The sequence below is a fragment of the Felis catus genome, chromosome A3 (genome assembly GCF_018350175.1).
Source record: "Felis catus isolate Fca126 chromosome A3, F.catus_Fca126_mat1.0, whole genome shotgun sequence".
Taxonomy (NCBI): domain Eukaryota; kingdom Metazoa; phylum Chordata; class Mammalia; order Carnivora; family Felidae; genus Felis; species Felis catus.
This window is the reverse complement of record NC_058370.1, coordinates 28,845,611-28,864,618: the sequence shown is the minus strand read 5'-3', so window position 1 is coordinate 28,864,618 and position 19,008 is coordinate 28,845,611. Positions and strand designations below refer to the sequence as shown.

Genomic DNA, 19,008 nt, shown 5'->3' with positions numbered 1-19,008 from the left:
GATGTGCCAGGAGGGAAGATGTTTGTTGCCGACTGCTATGGAGGAACCCTGGCTTCAGGACGTGGGCAGAAATCTCACCCCCAAGGAACAGAAACATGTTCCCTTTCATCTGGAACTAGCCACAGGGTGGCCACCACGGCAGTGGTGAAACTCCGAATCGCGACTACTCTACAGAGCTCTCAGGAGCAGTCGACTCATCTGTGCCCGGGACCCGGGCATAGGAGCTCTGAACCCGGGACACCTGTAAGGGAGACTGTGTGGGCGGGGCTGGTGCCAGGGCACAGGTAGGGGATCCTGCACTAGAGCATTGTGGGTAGTCAGGAGCAGGGCTCTGAGCCATGGACACATGGGTGCAAACAGTGCCCCTGGTTGTGTGTCCCAGAGTGAGTCATTCAAACCTCCCTCTACACACTGACTTCCTCTTGTGTTATTGAGGCCAACAGTAACCTCGACCTCATTGGATAGCTCTGAGGATTAACTTACTAAATGAACAATCAACCAACAAACTCACTCTTTCATTTGTTTTGAAAGCATTTCCTATCTACTCTGTGCCTGGGTGTGTGCGGGTCCTAAAGCTATGAGGCCGAACAAGACAGCCATGGTCCCTAGCAGCTGAGTCTCAAAGCTGAAGGGTCAAGTTCCTCCTCTTGCATACTGCCATAAAGCAAGCAAGGAGGCCCAGAGAGAGGCACTGACTTGTCTGAGGCCACCCAGCACGTTTGCGACAGAGCCAGAGTCGAAATCCACGCGTCCCAGCTCCCAGTAGAGTGCTCATCCTATGGAAGCCAGGCATCAGGGACATCAACGGGACACCCTGGAGGGCCCCACGCCTCCTAAAGCTTCCCTGTTCCCTCACAGGATGCAGCGAGGAAAGAAATGGTCTCTACTGTAACCCATTCGAAAGGTCGGCCACGTACAAGGCAGAGCCAGGCGAACGGGCAAGTGATGGAACATTCCATAGTGGCACCAGAACGCCAACCGGGTGCTGCTAATTTGACGACAGAAGAGAGATACCCCGACAATGCGTTGGGAGGGGCTGAGCAAATGAAACCCCGACACCTTTCGCTCCAACACGGGGGTGGCCGTCTTAGAGGGGCATATGCACTTTGGCCTAGAAATGCTTTTTCGGAAATCGTCCCCCAGAAACAGCTGCACACGTCACAGAGCAGGTGCAAGGTCATTCATTACAGCAGTGATTATACGTGTGATAAGCTGTAAAGATTCTGAGGCCCTCCACCCCATTCCTGGGGTGCAGGCTTGCGAAGGCAGCCAGAGAGATCAAGGTGAAGTGCGAAAGAACAGGAGGAGGAGGTGGCTGGCCTGGCCTGGTGAATTAAGCTCTGGCAGGTGAAGGAGCAGGTGGCGGGAAGCTAGGGACAGTCCAGTCTCCCTCCCTCCCAACTCTCTTTAATGTATGTTTATGTCAAAAGATCTACAGAGACACGAACCAAACTCTTACCAGTGGTCACTCTTGGGAGTGTGGGCTATGGGGGAGGGGCACTCACTTTAAAATTTGACCGTGTATCTATAGACTTCTAGATTATTCTAGGCATGAATGACTGCTTTTCACATGAAAAAAAGGAAAGATAGAATTTAACGTGCCAGGTCAGTTGGCATCTTGACCTCACCCTGGGTCGTATGCGTTTCCTGGTCCTTCTGGTGGGCAGAGACCACAAGGGTATGGTTTTTGGTGACCGCGGGCTGCCCGTCATGCTGCACCTGGCAGGTGAAAACCACATCTTCCCTGTGGGCGGATAAATTCACCAGGAGCCAGCTCGTCCAGTTAAAGGTCCCATCCTTGTTCTCTATGAGGTTCGAGGCCGTCGAGGCCGTCGAGGCCGTCGAGGCCGTTTCTGTTCGGGACACGTTTCCGTTCTCCAACCAGGTCAGCTGTAGGCGCTGGGGGTAGAACTTCTTCACTTGGCAAATGACCTTCACCTGGTCCCCTGTCACGGGTTGCTGGGCAACCTCCAAGGTGGGTGGAACTGAAACAGCACAGAGCAGAAGCTCTGACCTCATGGAACAGACACATCACCAGGGAGGGGCTAGAGAACTTAGGTCCCCCCACGCAGCAAGGGAATCACCCAGATCAGTGCTAGGCATACAGCTGGTGCTCAAACACTGAGGGTAGTCTTTGCATGCGAATGAAATCCCCTAAGCACAGTGCCTAGTACACAGTAGGTGCTCAAGGTACCTACTGGTAGCTCCTATTAGGGTAATGAGTGAAATCGAGCCCCCAGCATGCATTTGGAATCGAATAACTAGCAAAATCCATGAAGTCACCAAGCACACAGTGGCTGGATTACAGTAGGTGCTCAATAATTGGAGTGGCTATGGGAAAGTAAATCGAACTACCTAGCACGGTAGGTGTTCACCCGGAACTGCCGTTAAAACAGGAGGAGGTGACGGTACCCCTGGGTGCCCGGTGATTGGGAGGGTCTGTCAGGAGGCAGGTTCCAGGGGATGGAAGGCTGGGAGCACGGAGTGGGGGAGGGGCAGGCTGGGAGGCTTGGGGGCCGGAGCTGGGCTTGGGCCGGGGGTGACGGGCATCTACCTCGGAGGGTCTCGGACAAGTTGGCAGTCCCACGAAGAGGAGGGCCCCCCTGCAGGGTCACGTGGGCCACCTCGCAGATGACCTGGGAGCGAACGTCCCCCGGGGCCAGCGGCAGCGTGGTTGTGCTGGAGATGCTGTAGGAAGCGCTGTCTCCCTCTGGGTCCACGGTGGTCTGGGAGGCTGCCAGCTCATTCCCGTTTTTGAACCATTTCAGGGTGACGTTTCTGGGGGAGAAGCCGTGGGACTCGCAGGTGAAGCTCACAGTCTGCTCAGGTGTGGCCCTGGCCGTGGGGCCCGACACCACGGGGGGAGAGGGTTTGGCTACAAGAGGAGCATTTACGAGCAGTAAGCATGACTGTGGTCATCCTCACCAACGACAGGTATGTGACACTGTGCAGAACCCTCACGGATTATTTTCCAGCCCTGCAGGGGTGGAGGGGGCCCCCAGGAGAGCTGGAACCAGGTGGCCAGCCGCCCGTAGGCCTGGACGTGGCCAAGCCCAGCGCCCCCGGTGAGAGGGGACCGCAGGCCTTTCGCCTACTCGGGTGGGAGTGAGGGGCAGGTGAGGCAAATACAGGCAGTTTTGCTTTGAATTTAACACTGAAAATGCTTCTCCAGGACCAAACTCGGATCTGTCTTTATCCCAAACTTAACTTACACCTGGAGCTCTCCCTTCAGGTATTTGCGAATTTAGTCTAGTTTTCACTCTTTCCACAAATATTCCATAGGGTCTCGTCTCCAATCCCTGAAACTGAGAGGGAGGAATGAGGGGTTGTTTTTCTGAATCTGCGTTCTTCTCTTGGGTCAGTGTTGGGTTGAAAACCAAGATCACGGAGTGCTGAGAAAGCCAAAGATGGTTAATTTTTCAATCGTGAATCAATTTCAAGGACAGAGACACAGGCCTACGGAGCAGGCAGAAGCCCTCTTGTGTCCTGGGAACACAGACATCAGTGACTCGAGAGGGAGGGCATTTCACCCACAGAAGGTCCCGTAGGGTGTCTCCAAATTGTTAATTATTACCTAATGCCTTCCGTAACAAACACAGGAAATATTACAAATATTTACATTTGCAAATATTTAACCTGCTCTCTAAAACTCATCAGACATTTTGGGGACACAGAAAGGAGGTGTCACCAAATAAGACACGAAAACACCAGCAGTCCGGACGCCCTACAGGGACAAGGTGATCAGTTACCGGTTGAGGACAGCATTTTGGGCACCTGACGCCAGGCTGATTCCTCCCCTCAGCTCCCTAATCCCTCCAGCAGACCTTTGAGGGGGGCCCAGTATGATCCCATTTATGGGACAAGGTTCAGGGAGGAACGCAGCTAGCCGAGGGCACACAGCAAAGGGCGGGGCTCATCTCCCGGCACACACGAATGATTAGTTTGAGCTTCGCTGTTCTTTCTTCCTACACCTCCGTGTCTGTTTGGGTACCACGCGGATCAAAATACCACCTTGGTAACATGGGAGGATGTATGTGAAACACAGAACCTGGCACACAGTAGGTGCTTAGTAAACAGCACCTATGATTACTGTCGTGAGATCTGGCCGTGCCTACGTCTGAAACGACTTGTTCGTTAGGCAGTAAGAGAGCAGAACAAAAGCTTAGCAGAAACACGACAAAAGTCCCAAAGCCAGCTCCCTGCAGCTGCCATGCAAAACCCCAAATGAGGAAAGCAGCAGAAACCAACAAATTATGATTCTCTCCCTCTTCTTTTAATAATCCCCTCAGGAAACAAGTTTGGCGAATTGGCTTTCAAAACACAAACGAGATCACAGGCGTTTTCCCGCAGATTAGCTATTTACAGAGAGCTGGGAGCGTTTTGAAAGAGGGAGGACAGATTTTGTCCGTGACATTTTGGTGTGTCGAGGCAGAGAGGGCTCTGGGGCTGAGCAGCGAGGCTTTGCGCAGATTCCGGCACCTGTTCAGACACACGTGTGGTTAAAGATGGGAAGGTCCCCTGGCGGGGCAGCTCGGATCTGAGCAGGGTGTCGCCAGCCCCTCTTTGGGCCGGAGGGCAGGAGGCAACTCAGCCCCAGCCATGTTCCTCAGGAGGGTGCCCTGGCCACCCCGATCAGGCTCATTTTCCAAGGAGCTGTCACGCGCACGGGTGATTCTGAAGCACCCACCCACTGAGAAGCTCCTCTCCGGCCCCAGCAGCACAGGAAGCCACCCTTATCAGGGGAAGAAGAAATTCAGCGTTTCCTCTGTGACCTCGGGGATCGTCCAGCTCAGGGCGCTTCTGTGCTGGCAGTGAGCATCCCCCGGAGTCGTTAAATAATTCACCTGCCCAGATTCCTGTCTGACCAATTAAAGCAGAATTTCTAGGGTGGAGTCAGGGTCTGGGGATCTTTTTCAGCGTTTCCCAGGCGATCCCAATGAGCAGCCCAGGTTCAAAGGCACCCACCACCGTCCCCACACCCCCCTTACACTCGAGGCCTGGGAGGAACAGGGACCCAGCCAAGGTCCTATTATAGCTACATTCATGGGATACTGACCGCGTGCCAGGCCCTGCTGTTAGCACCTTAACCGCATTCGCTCACTCAGTCCCTGCAGTGGGGTTGTGCTGTCACACAGAGATGAGGACACGGGGCCCGATGTGGGGATGACTCATCAGAGATCACAGAGCTGGAAGGCAGGGCTAGGTGGGAACCCAGGCGGCGGGGCTCGGCCACTTCCGGAGCCGCTGCGTGCAGATACCCAAGAATCACCTAACCCCCCACATCCGGGGCTCTCTGGACCTCCTCTCCAATCCTGAGACCCCTGACCAGCAGCCCGATTATCACCACAGCACAGATGGGACACGGAGGACCTGAGGGACGCCGAGACTGGCCCAGGATCGGACAGCTCTGGGAGGAGCACCCAGGGCTCACTGAGGGTCTGTCCGCTCACGCGGATCACTGTGTCCCCCTCATGTCCCGCCGAGGTTGGTCTAATGATACACTTCCTGCAGGTGAGGAAACGGAGCCCAGCAAAGGGAGCCGGGTCACAACCTTGAGGGGCCACCTCCTCCGTGTCAGGTGACGCAGTCAGAGCGCCTCAAATCCTTCAGCTCTCTTAAAGGGAGTCCACGATTAGGACCATTTTGCAGATGAGGAGACTGAGGCAGAGAGAAATGAGGACAGCTCATTTCTGAGGACAGCTAGAGTCTAGAAAATGAACTCTTGCTCACGGGGCTCCGGACAGTCTCTATGAACTGCCTCCCCGTCACCCGCAGTCTGCAGAGCCAGGAATGGGGTGTCTGGGTGGTGTCGCTGGCATGGCGGGGGCCCCCCTGCTCCGCCCAGGCCCCTGCCCCAGGCTGCTCAGCGAAGGAGCCACATCCCACAACAGGGAAAGACTCCGGATGCTCTCACGTGTGTGGGTGCGTGTCCTCCAGGAACAGGCTCAACACTTCATGAGACGTTCGCCTATCTGTCTGATCTGGGGGTGTAATGCTAGCCCCGCCTCCCCCCAAGGACTCTTTCTCGTTCATGCTTACTGCTGACGAACAGAACAAGGCACGATTTTCAAGGAGAGGGTTGTAGCGCTTCGGAACCTTTGGGGGAAATGATAAAAAGGAAAAACGCGGGCTCACTGTTCAAAGGTTCAGGGTAACTTGGTTTTAGGCCACACCTACTATGTGCTAGGCCCTTCCGTGGAAACCGAATCCAAAGCCGGCTCAGGAAGGAGTCTGCCTGGAATGAGATGGGTTCTGGAATGCGCTCCTTCCTCACGGGACACGTGAGCATGAGCAAGCCCCTGTCACCTTGTGACCTCAGGCTCTGAATCCGTACATGGGGGACCGGGCGGGATGGGCCCCTCAGGTGCCAACCTCCCAGGATTTTGGATCCTAGGCCTCCGGTAGGAAACCCCCAATGATCATCTTCTGTTTCAAGGAGGCAACTCCTAACATGGACATTCTGAGATGCCCCAGCTCTGCCTGCAGTCTTCAGTGACCGCCTGAGTGGGTCCCTGAATCCGGCGACAGATTTCTGAACAGACCCACAGCAAATCCCCAACCTCTGGCATCTCCTCCAGCCAGGGTGTCAGAGTAAACAGCGAGCCTGTGCCTCTCAGGACTTTCTTTCGGTGCGGTTTCTGAAAATGAATTAAACAACTGCATTCTCCCCCTCCCTGCCCTGGGTGCACTTGTCCTACTTGGAAGGGAGGGGAACGTAAGCTTCATGAGAGAAAAGCCTTCGCCTGTTTTGTTCCCTGCGACTTCCAAAGCACCCGGAACAGAGAATGCACACAGCAGGTGCTTAGTAAGTGCTCAGTAAAGAGAACCCTGGCCACATCGAGCGGAGGTCTCTCCGGAGGCAGGGGTGCGGTTGGGCCTTGTGACTGGGAAAGTCACTCAGACTTTCAGTCCCTCATCGCTGGAGCCAGAGGGCTGGTCAGGATTGGAAAAGGGAAGAGCTGGGAGCCTGCAGACCGCGGTTCCAGATTTTCCCACCGTTTACCAGCCGTGGGGCCTTCAGCAAATAGCACAACCTCTCCAGGCCTCAACTTTCCTGATCCGTGGCAGGGGCTGATTCAGGGGCACCCGCCAAAGCACCTGATCCTTATCTGTTGCTCATACGGTGGAGGGCATTCTTACTGACTTGCCGTCACAACCAGGGGACGGAGCGATACTCACCGCTCACGGTGACCTGGGTGCCTGGTCCAGACTTAAACTCCACATCGGGGTTCCCTTTCTGGAACTTCACACAGTAGTAGGTTCCCGTGTCTTCTGGGGTGATGTTACTGATGCGGATGGAAAAGTCCATGTTGTTTCTCCTTGTGGCGTCTGAAACATTTGTTACTCGAGGGGAGTGAGGGTCTCCTCTGAAACTGAAGATTAACTCCCGGCCTGGCCCTGTGCCCCTGAACCACTCGACCTTCCCAACGGGGACCAGGGAGGTCAGGGTGCAGTGAAGAGTGGCCGTCTGTCCGGCCGCCACAGACACCGACTTCTCGGGCTGGATCACCTGCAGTTCCGCCTCACCTGCCACACCTGGGGGGAGAACAAAACAGCTATTTACCATCCTTCTGCGATCCTGTCCGTCCACGCAAGTGTTTATCCACAACAGCTTTCACCGACCGAGTGCACACCGTGAGCTCAGCACGCTGCGTGTACCCGGCATGTAGCCCTAGCGACGAGCCTGTGACACGGGACCCTGTTGCAGACGAGGAAACAGCGGGGAGCAGGCTGGAGGTCCTGAGCCCCTCTCCGGAGAAGTCACGTCTGAGCTGGGCTCTGAGCTCACCAGGATGAAGGGGCGCCGTGTTCCTGACAGAGGGCACGGCTGGGCAACGGCCCAGAGGTGGGGGGCAGCACGGTGTGCGTGGGGCTCCACGGGGAGCTTAGATTCTCTTTTGGGCCTGGCCCAGGAAGCAGGCCCCGAGCCAGGAAGCCACACTCGGCAGCTGGGGCTCATCCGGGCTGTGAAGCCGTGAGGCCGGAGGACCTGGGTTTGAATCCTGGCTCAGGCCTTACTGCCTTGTGACTACAGCCATCACCTGGGCCACCGAGGAGATCCAAAAGGGATTGACTGCCCAGCTCCTCGTGGATGGGAGTGGCGGCCTTAGTTCAAGCGGGTGCCTTCACGGCTCTCGAGCCTCAGTTTCCTCATCTGCCTAACAGTTACTATGACCCCATCTCGATGGATCCCCGGCAGCACCACACAATAAGCCTCGGCCAGGGACAGTGTGGACAAGGAGCATCTGGTCTTTGGAGCCACCTGACCTGGTCTGAAATCTGGCTTGCCTTTTACTCACACATGACCCGAGTTTATCCACGGGTTTTGAGTCTCAGTGCCCTGACCTACAAGATGGCTGGGGCACCCCCTGGCCCTCTGCTCTGTTCTGAAAACAGGATGACACAGAGAAGTGACTTAGCACCACGCGGGGCACAGGAAGCTACCGTGTGTCATTCCGTGACAGGTAAGTGAGCAAGGGTCTGTTGTGTGAACTTCACTCCCACTCTGGCTGATATGTCTCCAGGCCAGACCGTACTGGACGCTGGGGGCACAAGGGCTGGACGCATGTCAGGCCTCAAGGGCTCCCGGGCTAGGGAGCTGGAAGGCTTCCTTGGGCTCAGTGGGGGCGGGGGAGGCCCGACTCCTAAACTGGAGAGCAGGGGCGCCTGGGTGGCTCCGTCGGTTGAGTCCCTGACTCGATTTCGGCTCAGGTCCTGATCTCCCAGTTTGTGAGTTTGAGCCCCCCAGCAGGCTCTGTGCTAACAGCATGGAGCCTGCTTGGGATTCTCTCTCTCTGCCCCTCCCCTGCTCTTACTCTCTCTCTCTCTCTCTCTCTCTCTCTCTCTTTCAAAATAAATAAATAAATTGAAAAACTGGAGAGCAGTGGGGCAGAAGACACGGTGGGGGCGTGGGGGTGGGGGGGGGACACAGCCCGGAAGTGACAAGGCAGGGTCAAGTGGCTGAGAGAAGTCGCTGAGATACTCAGGTCACAGCCCGGGCCTGATTCTGAGCCAGGTGGGGGCGGGGGAGAGAGGACACATAATAAGCCCCTGGAGAAACACAGAGCCGGGGAGACAGAGAGGGCGGGGGGATAGACACAGGCCGAGGGAGAGGCGGACAGGGACAGGGACAGCGAAAGAGGGGGACAGAGTGGGGGAAGGGAGAATAAGAAACGCAGACACGGAGTGGCGGCAGCCTGGCGTAGGTGCTGACGGGCCACGTGTCTCCTCCTGGTCACTCGCCGACCTGCAGTATGACCTTGCCTCGCCCTGACACCTGTCCTGGGCCACGTCTTTGCCTCGTACACCAGACAAGGTGCAGCCGACGCCCTGAGCAGCCCCCTCCGGCTCTGGCTGGGCAGGAGAGAGACCTGGGGGTCTGCCCACCCGCCCGTGGCCTGGTGCCACCCACCGGCAGGGGCAGGGCGCCCAAAGCAGGAAGGCCCTGGACTCCAGGCTGCCCTCGCTGCTGGCGAGCCCAGGGCCTCCGCACAGGCCTCTCAGCCCCCTGGGCCGGTCGTCCCAGCCCTGACTCCCCAGGCCAGGGGTCACCCGCTTCTCCCAGCAAGTGCTAGAAATGCAGGCTGGGGGTGGGGTGGGGAGCACAGGCGCGGGTTCCCCTCCTCGCCAGCTCAGCACCGCCCTCCCTGGGCCTCCCTTCCATCATCCATAAGGTGGGGTATGAGCATCCACTCCCAGAGCAGGCATGAGGACTGGGGCACGGTGGGACGTGAGTGCCGGCCTCGTAGGTGCTGGGTAAATTTTAGATTCTGTTCCCATCATCCCCACGGACCTAACATCTACAGACTTGATTGTGGGGTTTCCCCCCAGCCAGGAGGTAGCATCCACAAGGAACTGCTTCCAACCCCCTGCCTGGAAACACGTCTGGCATACAGGGGGCCCCCAATAACCACACGTTGAACGAACACACTCAGGAAGGAAGGAGGGATTTCGCTTGCTCGGGTGTCGAATGAAGCTGCCGAGGGCGCATCCAGGAGCCGGTGCGAGCGAAGCCAGGCGCCTGGGACCGCGCCTGGCCCCCGGGGCGCGCAGAATAGCCGCCAGTTATTATTATCCTTATCAATAACACCGTGCAGGGCTGTGAGTCAGCAGCTGGGGAGGGGAGCGACGCGAGCAGGAGAGGGCTACAGCATCAGGCGCGCAACGTGTTGGAGCAGGGCTATTCTTGGGGTGCAGCCGGAGGCCTGTAATCACACCCCGGGCAGGGCGACAATAAAATCTGGAGTTGGGTAGGGCTGGTCCCCCCCAACCCTTTTTTTTTTTTTTTTTTTAGCTTCTCTTGAGCTCTCTACCAACTGCAGCCAGATTTAGGCAGCTTAATTAATTAGCTAGTGTTTATAAAGCGTTTGAAGAATTTTAAAAGTGGGACGTAAGTGCCAAATATTATTTTAATCTGTGTATGTGTGTGTTTTTTCCAGCAGAGAGGGGTTTTTTTTTCTCTCGCTCGCCTGCTTTTCTTCTTCTCTGCAGGTTCTGTTCTGGGAACCGGGCTTGTTAAAAATCACTCCCGCGGTTCTGGGCCTGGGGTCATCGTGCTGGCATCGCGGACAAAACCATTTCCTGCTCTCCCCTGCCCTCCTGGCAGGGAGAACCACCGTCCAGGGGCCTGAACCATCTCCGGGAGAGGAGGGCGGCTGAACAGGCATTCTCACACGCTGCTGGTGGGGGTGGAAATTGGAACATCCTCTCGGGAAAGCAGTTTGGCAGGAAGTACCAGAGGTGTGAAAGCTGTTCACCAGCCTTTGTGGGGCTGTTCCATGAGGACATAACCCCAAACACGTGTGGGGTTCCCGCACGACGAGCTTGAAAAAGTTGGGGGAACACCCAAACGGCCAATGAGAGGGGCTGGTTAAGTGAATTACGGCCTACCCCCTACACGGAGTTCGCGGACAGAAATAAAAAGCCATCGCCGTGGAAACTGGTAATCTGGACAGTTTTGCATGGCATAATTTTAAATGATATTGTGATTATGCAAATAAAACCTGTTCACCGCAAAGCATTTAGAGACAACAAAAAAGTATAAAAACACAATAATAATCTCCCAGAATACCAGCAAAGGTAACTGCGATACGAGTGAATAAAACAGTTATAAATGTGAGTAAACAGAATGATGTGAAATCATACGCAGATAACTAAGGCTTTGAGAAAACATTTTACTTCATTCACTCAAGTGTTCTTATAAAAATCAGAACTATGCTAATGTCCACGAGAAGGAGACCGATCGATCCCGTGACGGTGAATTCACATGATGACCAAGTTTACAGCCGCTATAAATGATGGTGTAGAGGCACCTGGCTGGCTCGGTCAGTAGAGAGCGTGACTCTTGATTTCAGGGTCATGAGTTCGAGCCCCCTCTGGGTATAGAGATTACTTTTAAAAAAAATCTTTAGGGGCGCCTGGGTGGCGCAGTCGGTTAAGCGTCTGACTTCAGCCAGGTCACGATCTCGCGGTCCGTGAGTTCGAGCCCCGCGTCAGGCTCTGGGCTGATGGCTCGGAGCCTGGAGCCTGTTTCCGATTCTGTGTCTCCCTCTCTCTCTGTCCCTCCCCCGTTCATGCTCTGTCTCTCTCTGTCCCAAAAATAAATAAAAAACGTTGAAAAAAAAATTAAAAAAAATCTTTAAAAAATGATGGGTTAGGGGCACCCGGGTGGCTCAGTCAGTGAAGCGTCTGACTCTCGATTTCAGCTCAAGTCACGATCTCCCGCCCTGCATCGGGCTCTGCGCTGACAACACGGAGCCTGCTTGGGATTCTCTCTCCCTCTCTCTCTGCCCCTCCCCCTGCTCGTTCTCTCTCTCTCACTCTCTCAAAATAAATACATAACACGCTTTGACAGATGATGGCGCAGAATTACAATTATCAATGCAAAACTATATTATGAGATCAGAGTCACTCAGTAACATAGTCAGTGAGATCTCAGACTTCTAAGTTTTGAAAGAAAAAATATATATTAAAGGTTAGCGGTGGTTAATTCGGTCGTGGATTTACAAGGGACTTTGCTTTCATGTTTTCTGTTCGCACGACTTGTGCAATAAAAAAGTAGGAAAAACTACGCTTTCAGTACGATTATGACTTTGTAAAATAAAATAAAACTGTATCTAAATAAACAACAGCAAGGTACTATATACAAGGCTGTAAAATGCAACTCTCTTTGGATCACAAATCTAAAACTGAAGGCTTTTTCCTTCTGTTTTGGGTATGTTACTAGATGAATGTTAAACATTTACAGTATTCTATTTTGTAATAGGAAAAATGTACACGTGTGATACATATATGTTTGTCATGTTACGTACACGTTTATCGTTTAGACGAACCTCCCTTCCAAGAACTTTCCTTCCCTTTCCTTTCCTTCCACTGCTACTTTCCCCCAGCATCTGATACAGTGCTTGGCACAGACGAGACGCTCAACTAATCCCTGCAGAGGGGCGACTGGGTGGCTCAGTCAGTTAAGCGCCCGACTCTTGATTTCAGCTCAGGTCGCGACCTCACAGTTTGTGGGTTCGAGCCCTGTGTCCGGCTCTGCCCTGGTAGCAAAGAGCCTGCCTGGGATTCGACTCTCTCTCCGCCCCTCTCCTGTCCGTGCTCTCTCTCCCTCTCTCAAGATAAATAAGCATTAAAAAAAATCTGCAGATAGTGACTGACCAATGGAACGTCTAGAGGGAAGGGTCTGCAACGAGGATCTCCATGATGCTGTGGCGAGTTACTTCTGGGGAAGGAGGCCAGCGGTTGGCACATTTTCTTTTTCACTTCCTGGTCAACAATATACTGAAATCTGCTCCTTCAGCGAACATTTACTCCTTTTGGAAAAAAAAATAAAGTTTTCTAGCGGGAGAAGCGTGCACAATGGGTGCTAACGGCCCCGTGTTATAGGAGGGACCCAGTGTCCACAGGACGTGGGGGGCTCACAGCATAGTGCAGGTCAGCGGTGAATGATTGGAGCCTACTGTGCACCAGGCCCCGGGCAAGGGCTGTGCAACGTCCCTGGGCTCACGGAGTCCGCACACAAGTGGAGAAGATACACTTCAAAGGAATAACTCAAATGATCACATTTGGAATGAGCCCCCGCCCTTCAGACAAGTGATTCCTGCTGGCCTCTCTGACCCCATCTCCAGCCCCCTCCCAGGGACCTGCTGCTCCCGCCGCCCCAGTCTGTCTCCCACAAATAAGTCAGGATGATATGAGGGAGGCCGTAGGATGGGGGCAGAGACCTGACCGTCGAGCTCGGAAAAATAGATTTGATTCTTTTTTTTTTTTTTTTTTTACGACATTCCTCTATGGCTTTTGAGATCAAGCAAAGATGAAAACAATTTTCATTGGAAGTGAAAAAATAAGAATGGATGCTTTCTAATGGGAAAAACCAAATCAACGTAGAACTGAAACTTGCCTGGGGTTCCTCCCCAGCCTGCCTCATCAGGGCGCGAGCACAGAGCTGGGAGGTGCCTCGCCCAGAGACAGGCTTTGCCCACATGGGTGCTCACTGCCACTCACGTGGGGGCCTACCCGTCCCCGGAAGCAGGTTTCCACAAACTCAAGGAGCCCAGGGGCCTGGGGGGCTACGGCCAGAGCTCTGGCAGGGCCCAGGGCTAAGTACCCCTCTAAGGCCCAAATAACACCCGGCCCCCACGGCAGGGTTGGAGCTCAGCAACCCCCTCCCTGAGCGCGATCGTCATCACCCGCCTTGGGGGACGGCTGCCGGTTTATGATGCCACACACACACCTCGCCGGGCACTGCCTTTGGCATCTTCCGGGTTACGATTACGGGCCGTGTGTGAGACCGTGCAGTGCGGGCGTGTGGAGGAGCGAAGGGGCAGACTCCGCTGGAGCGTGCACACGTGTGCACGAGTGTGCCCGGCGAAAGCACACAGACTCACACGGATGCGTGCGTGGGCCCAAGGGGGCGGGTACAAAGGGAGCGTGGGCAGGAGGGAGCCACAGTGCTGCTCCAGAGTGTGTAGAAGCGGGGTGAGGGGGTGTGGACTGTGTGCGGGAGAGTTGCTGAGCCGCAGGTGGCCTGGGTGCGCGTGAGCGTGGCGGCGGCGTGAGAGGGCATGTCTGTGCCCAGGGGGTGTGAGCAGATGTCGGGGAGGGGTGTGAGCATGGGGGTGCTGGATGGGTGAGCATGGGGTGAGCATGGGGGTGTGGATGTGCCCGCAGGCAGGGGGGCACAGGACCAGGACGTGCGCATGGGCGTGTGCTTGTGGGTACGCACACTCTTGGGGGGGGGGAGAGCGGAGCATGCGCGCAATGGGAGCAGTGTGCATACGAGTGTGAACATGAGCGTGTGTGGTGGCAGAGTGCTAGAAGCAGGGACGACGGCGTGCGTGGGGACCACTGTGTGTGTAACGCTTGTGTGCCCACGTGCCCAGCTGTGCAGGTGCCGGCGTGAGTTTCCACACGCAAGGCTGCTAAGAATAGGGGCGGGAGAGCCGCTCCCCTCACCCCTGCCATCAGCTGCTGGTGGGCGACCCGGTGTGGCAGCTGGTCCAGGGTGCTGCCCTTGACCGGGGGCTCGAACCGTGCTGAGCACCCGCTTACTCTGTGCTAGCCCTGAACTCATGCCCCGGGGTAGGGAGCAGACGCCCCCCCCCCCGCCCCCCAGGGCTGATCCACAGGGGGCCTTGCGTGGAAGGCTGTGGATCCTGCAGTGAAAGAGGGGAGCTCAGGGCTCGATGCCAGTGTGCTGGGGCTCCGACAGCTGCAGCGAGGCCCTGATTCTCTCTCAAGGTGGCCCGATTCATTCGTGCCCTCTCAAACCTCACTCAGCTGCCAGGCCCCGTCCTAGACGCTACAGGACACAAAGATGGGTCCCTGTCCGTGTGGGGCAGAGTCCTGGACATGGGCAGTGACCACCTAGAGAGAGATAAGTGAGTGAAAAAGGGGCTTGGGGACGGGGTCTCGGGACAGGGGTGGGACATGGGAAGGCTCGCTGGCCATGGTGGCCTCCGGGCTGGGCCGGGAAGGCTGACAGAGGCTGGGGAGAAGGGAAAGCATTCCAGGGAAGGGGATCCGCAGGAGCAAAGGCGCAGAGGCGAGGAAAGGGGTGTGCACAATCGAGCGACCGGAGCGGAGTCCTTGGGACACACTCATTTGACCACGAGCAAGCTGGGATAGGGCTAGCCTGGGACTGGGCTAACCTCGCACCTTAAAGGATGGCTTCAGTCGCCATCTGAACAGCAGACCATCGCCGGGAGCAGTCCACTGGCATCGCTGGGCAAAGCCATCGGGCAGGCTCCCCAGATGCCGTGGCGGGCACTACCAGCGGCATTAGAGCCAGCATAAATGGGGTGCATGTGGCCTTGTAAATAAAATGGGGGTGGGCCCAGGGTGCCCAGGGTGCCCAGGGTACTCTCTCCTCCACCCCCACTCCAGGCAACTCTGAGCACTGGGCATGGTGCCATATCCCTGCGGGGAGAGGGTAGACCCCAGCAGCCCGCTCCACAGAGCAGGGAAACTCCTGAGGTGCCAACAATGGGCCTGGGCTTGGGCTCCGGGGCCAGAAGACCTGAATGTCTCGTCCCTCAAGGGGTGACTTGGCAAAGTCACTCTTCTTCAAGCCTCCCCTTTCTCGCCTGTAAAAAAGGGGGTACCACTGTCTCTCTCCCCAAGGCAGAGGGTAGTGGTTGGAAAACTGGACTGAGAACGGTCCCCTTTCCCCACCATGTCCTTGCAGCCCACCCACCAGCAGATCGTGCCGATTCGGGCCGATTCGTGCCGATTCGTGCCGATCGTGCCAAGATCTGGCCAGACTCTGATCTCTTCTGGCCACCTTTCTGCACCACCTTCCCTTACCTGGATGCAAACTGACCTTCCTGTAGTCATATCGCTCGCTATGAGACACACGAGAGAACACACGCTCCCCTTGCAGCCAGAGGAGCCTTTAAAACAAGCCAGGTAACATCCTTCCTTTGTTCCAAACCCTCCTGCAGCCTTCACAGAATCCTTCTGGTGGCCGCCAGGGCCCTACAGCTGGCTCTCAATCACGTCAGATTCGCCTCAGGGCCTTTGCACTTGTGACTGCCTCTGCCCGGTTTGCCTCCTTCGGGCTTACCTGAGAAGGCTTCCCTGGCCACCCTGTAGGAAATGCTGCCCCCTTCAAGGTCCCTTGGTCTGTTTTATTTTCCTACATATCACCTACCACCTGACGTATTGCATAGTTATTTGTCAATTTCATTAGCTCCGCTTATAAGCTCTTGGAGGGCAGATCCTCAGTTTTGTGCCCTGCTGTATCCTCCAAGTTTATGCCACTGCCTGGTATTTGTTGCATGCACGTTCTGGCTTAGATTCCAACTCTGCCACATACGAGACCCCAGGAAGTGTCTTCACCCCTCTGGCCCCGTGGTTTCCCATCTGTAGACGGGGGATGACCATAATAATGACCACACTAGGGTTGTTCTAGGAGGAAGCAGGCTACTGCGTGTGAAGAGCTCAGCACTGTGCCCGGCAGAGAGGAAAGCACTCGGCGCTGGCCGGCCGTTAGTGTGCAGCCGATGTTTCAGGAGGGAGGGGATGATGGGTGATCACAGCTTTAAGCCTGAGAAGCGAAGGGCTCTCTCCAGCCCAGAGCCGGCTCTGCCTCGACACCCGCATGAAACTTCTCCCTGCTGCACCTGTGACCAGGCGGGCCTCCTTCTGACTAGGAGGCCGGGGAGGGGGGGGGGGGGAGGGCCAAAGGTCTCAGCGAGTGTTTGCCGGGTGTAGACGGGACAGGGAGGTGCTGAAGCAATTTGCTTGCAGTGCGGCCCCGTTTGCAAAGCACCAGGGAAGGAACTATCAATACACGTGCTCTGACCCCCCTTTGTATTCACCCGGCCCGGGTGGACCAGATGAGGCTGGGAGAACACAGAGGGGACGCCATCCCCACCATCCACTGTACTTGGCACCTCGATGACCTAAGGGCCCTCTTCTCACCTTCCCGTGTTGCAGCGGGAGAAACTGAGGCCCAAAGGTGGGGCCTGGAAAGGCTGAGAACCCACCCCGCAGGCCCCACTGTTCCTCCAGGCCAGGCCCGGGTGCCGCCCGGCCGCGCTCTCACGGGTGCAAAGTGTGCACGAGGTCAGGTAATGGGAAGCCCTCACTAAACTGTCATGACAGCCCCGGTGAGGCTGTTGTCACCACCCCCCTCCTCCAGGTGAGGAAGCTGAAACCCTGAGAGGCAGAGGAGGGGCAGAGGCAGGACTCAAACAGACAGCTGCTCCCGAAGCTTGTGTGCGACCGCTTCTCCCCGCCACGACGGGGTCCCCTCCAGCTCAGGCTTCTGGATTCTCAGGCTGCCAAGGACGCGCACGCGTTTCCCCAGCCGAGATAAAGGCCCCCTTAAAAGCGACACGCATTTATTAAACGACATTTGCCAAGGTTTCAGCACACCCTGCTGCCGACAGCAGACAGCCTCTGGATGAGATTTTTCCCCACGCTGACACTATTCACTGATGCCTTTTATAGCGCTCTTTGCAGCTCACAAAGCACTTTCCACAGCTCTTACTTCCCTTAACCCTCAACAGTCCCCACGCGAGAGGGAACAGTGGCACAGTTGCCACTTTGCGGGTGGAGAAACTGAGGCTCAGAACAGGGCAAGGCACTTGCCCCGGAGCACATGCTTCCAGAGTAAGTGGCCTGTGTTTGGATTCGAACTCAGGAATGTGCCCCGGAGCCCATTCTAAAGGGCGAGAGAGGGGGGGTCTGGACGGAAGGAGCCTGCAGGACGCGAGCCTCCGTTTCCCAGGAGGAGAAATTGGGGCTGACAGGGGCGGCGTGGTGGGTTTCATTCAGGTCGTCCTGCTGACAAAGGATGCTCTTTCAAGCCCCCAACCATGACATGATGGCCGAGCAGCAGTAACAGTGACAGTAACAACGGCTGGAAAGCGTCAAACACCCGCGTTACCAGGAGCCCTCACTAGGCCTCGCCAAACCGCCACAGGAACCCAGCAAGACAGGGCTGTCCCTACTCCCATTTCACAGACGACAAGACTGACGCTCAAGGAGCTGCGGCCCCTTGGCCCAGGTCCTGGGGCTGCGGATCAGTCGCGCTCCACCGGCACCCTTACCCTCCGCACCAGGCGGCCTCACGCGACGAATGGCTCTTTGGGAGACGCTGGCCCCAGGCTGGGCGCTCCAAATCCCACCCGGCCGCGACACTGGAGGCGCTAATTGTGTCGTGTTTCATGGTTTGCCAGCTCATCCATCACGGTGTCCACACCGGGGTGAGCGGTTCGGGAGAGCCAGAATTTTCATAAGCACAAATTCTGGGGTCTCTTGGCCACCTCCCTCCACCCCGGCTGGCACTGACATCTTGGGCTTCTTGATGTTTTAGGGGGTCCCTGTGACAGCAAGGGGGACGGGGGTTTGCGGCGCGGCCAGGGAGCCAGACGCAGAAGCGGAACCGCATCGTGGTGAGGGCACAACTCCGCCCTCAGACCAGGGTTACGGCCCGGGTGACCTCATGGCTCGGAGCCTTCTCTCGAAAACAGGGATCTCACTAGCCACCTGTCCTTCCTTCAGCCTGCCTACCGCTGCCAGCCCCTGTGCTAAGGTCCCAGGAGGCGCAGCAGGGACTAAGACAGACACAGCTTACATCCTAGTCGGGGGAGAGAAGGCTGAAATAATGACACAAATACAGAAATGGCTAGGAGGGCTCGGAAACAAACTTGTCGCCATGGGAGAGATTACGAAGGGGGGACCGCTTTTAGAATGCGGTGGTTGGGAAGGGCATCTCTGAGGAGACGAGATTATAGCTGCAACCCGAAGGAAGCAAAACCGGGGAAGGTAGTCCAGTAGGACATAGCTGCGTGTGCAAAGGCCCTGAGGCCGGAAAGAAGGCTGCTGTGGCTGAAGCCCACAGAGAAAGGAGAGTGTGGTAGGAGATGAGGTCACAAGACGGACGGGGCCCAGAAAATGCTCTGCCCCATGGATCACGGCAAGGGTTTGATTTTGTTCAAAGTTTGGAGCAGCAACAAAGAGGATTTGATTCACCTGGCTGCTCTGGGTGACAAGACT

At 56.2% G+C, this 19,008-nt stretch overlaps 1 protein-coding gene across 3 annotated transcripts in view; it reads right to left on the bottom strand.

The window, feature by feature from the left end:
* Nucleotides 1-19,008, bottom strand: part of SIRPA (signal regulatory protein alpha) — a 42,015-nt gene that overhangs the window by 14,718 nt on the left and 8,289 nt on the right. For all 3 annotated transcript variants that reach the window (XM_045053803.1, XM_045053805.1, XM_045053804.1), the window contains exons 3-5: nucleotides 7,180-7,536; nucleotides 2,555-2,875; nucleotides 1,629-1,985 (exon numbers count right to left, since the gene is read on the bottom strand). In XM_045053803.1, coding sequence (XP_044909738.1) covers nucleotides 1,629-1,985; nucleotides 2,555-2,875; nucleotides 7,180-7,536 — 1,035 coding nt within the window. The remainder of the gene's footprint in view (nucleotides 1-1,628; nucleotides 1,986-2,554; nucleotides 2,876-7,179; nucleotides 7,537-19,008) is intronic.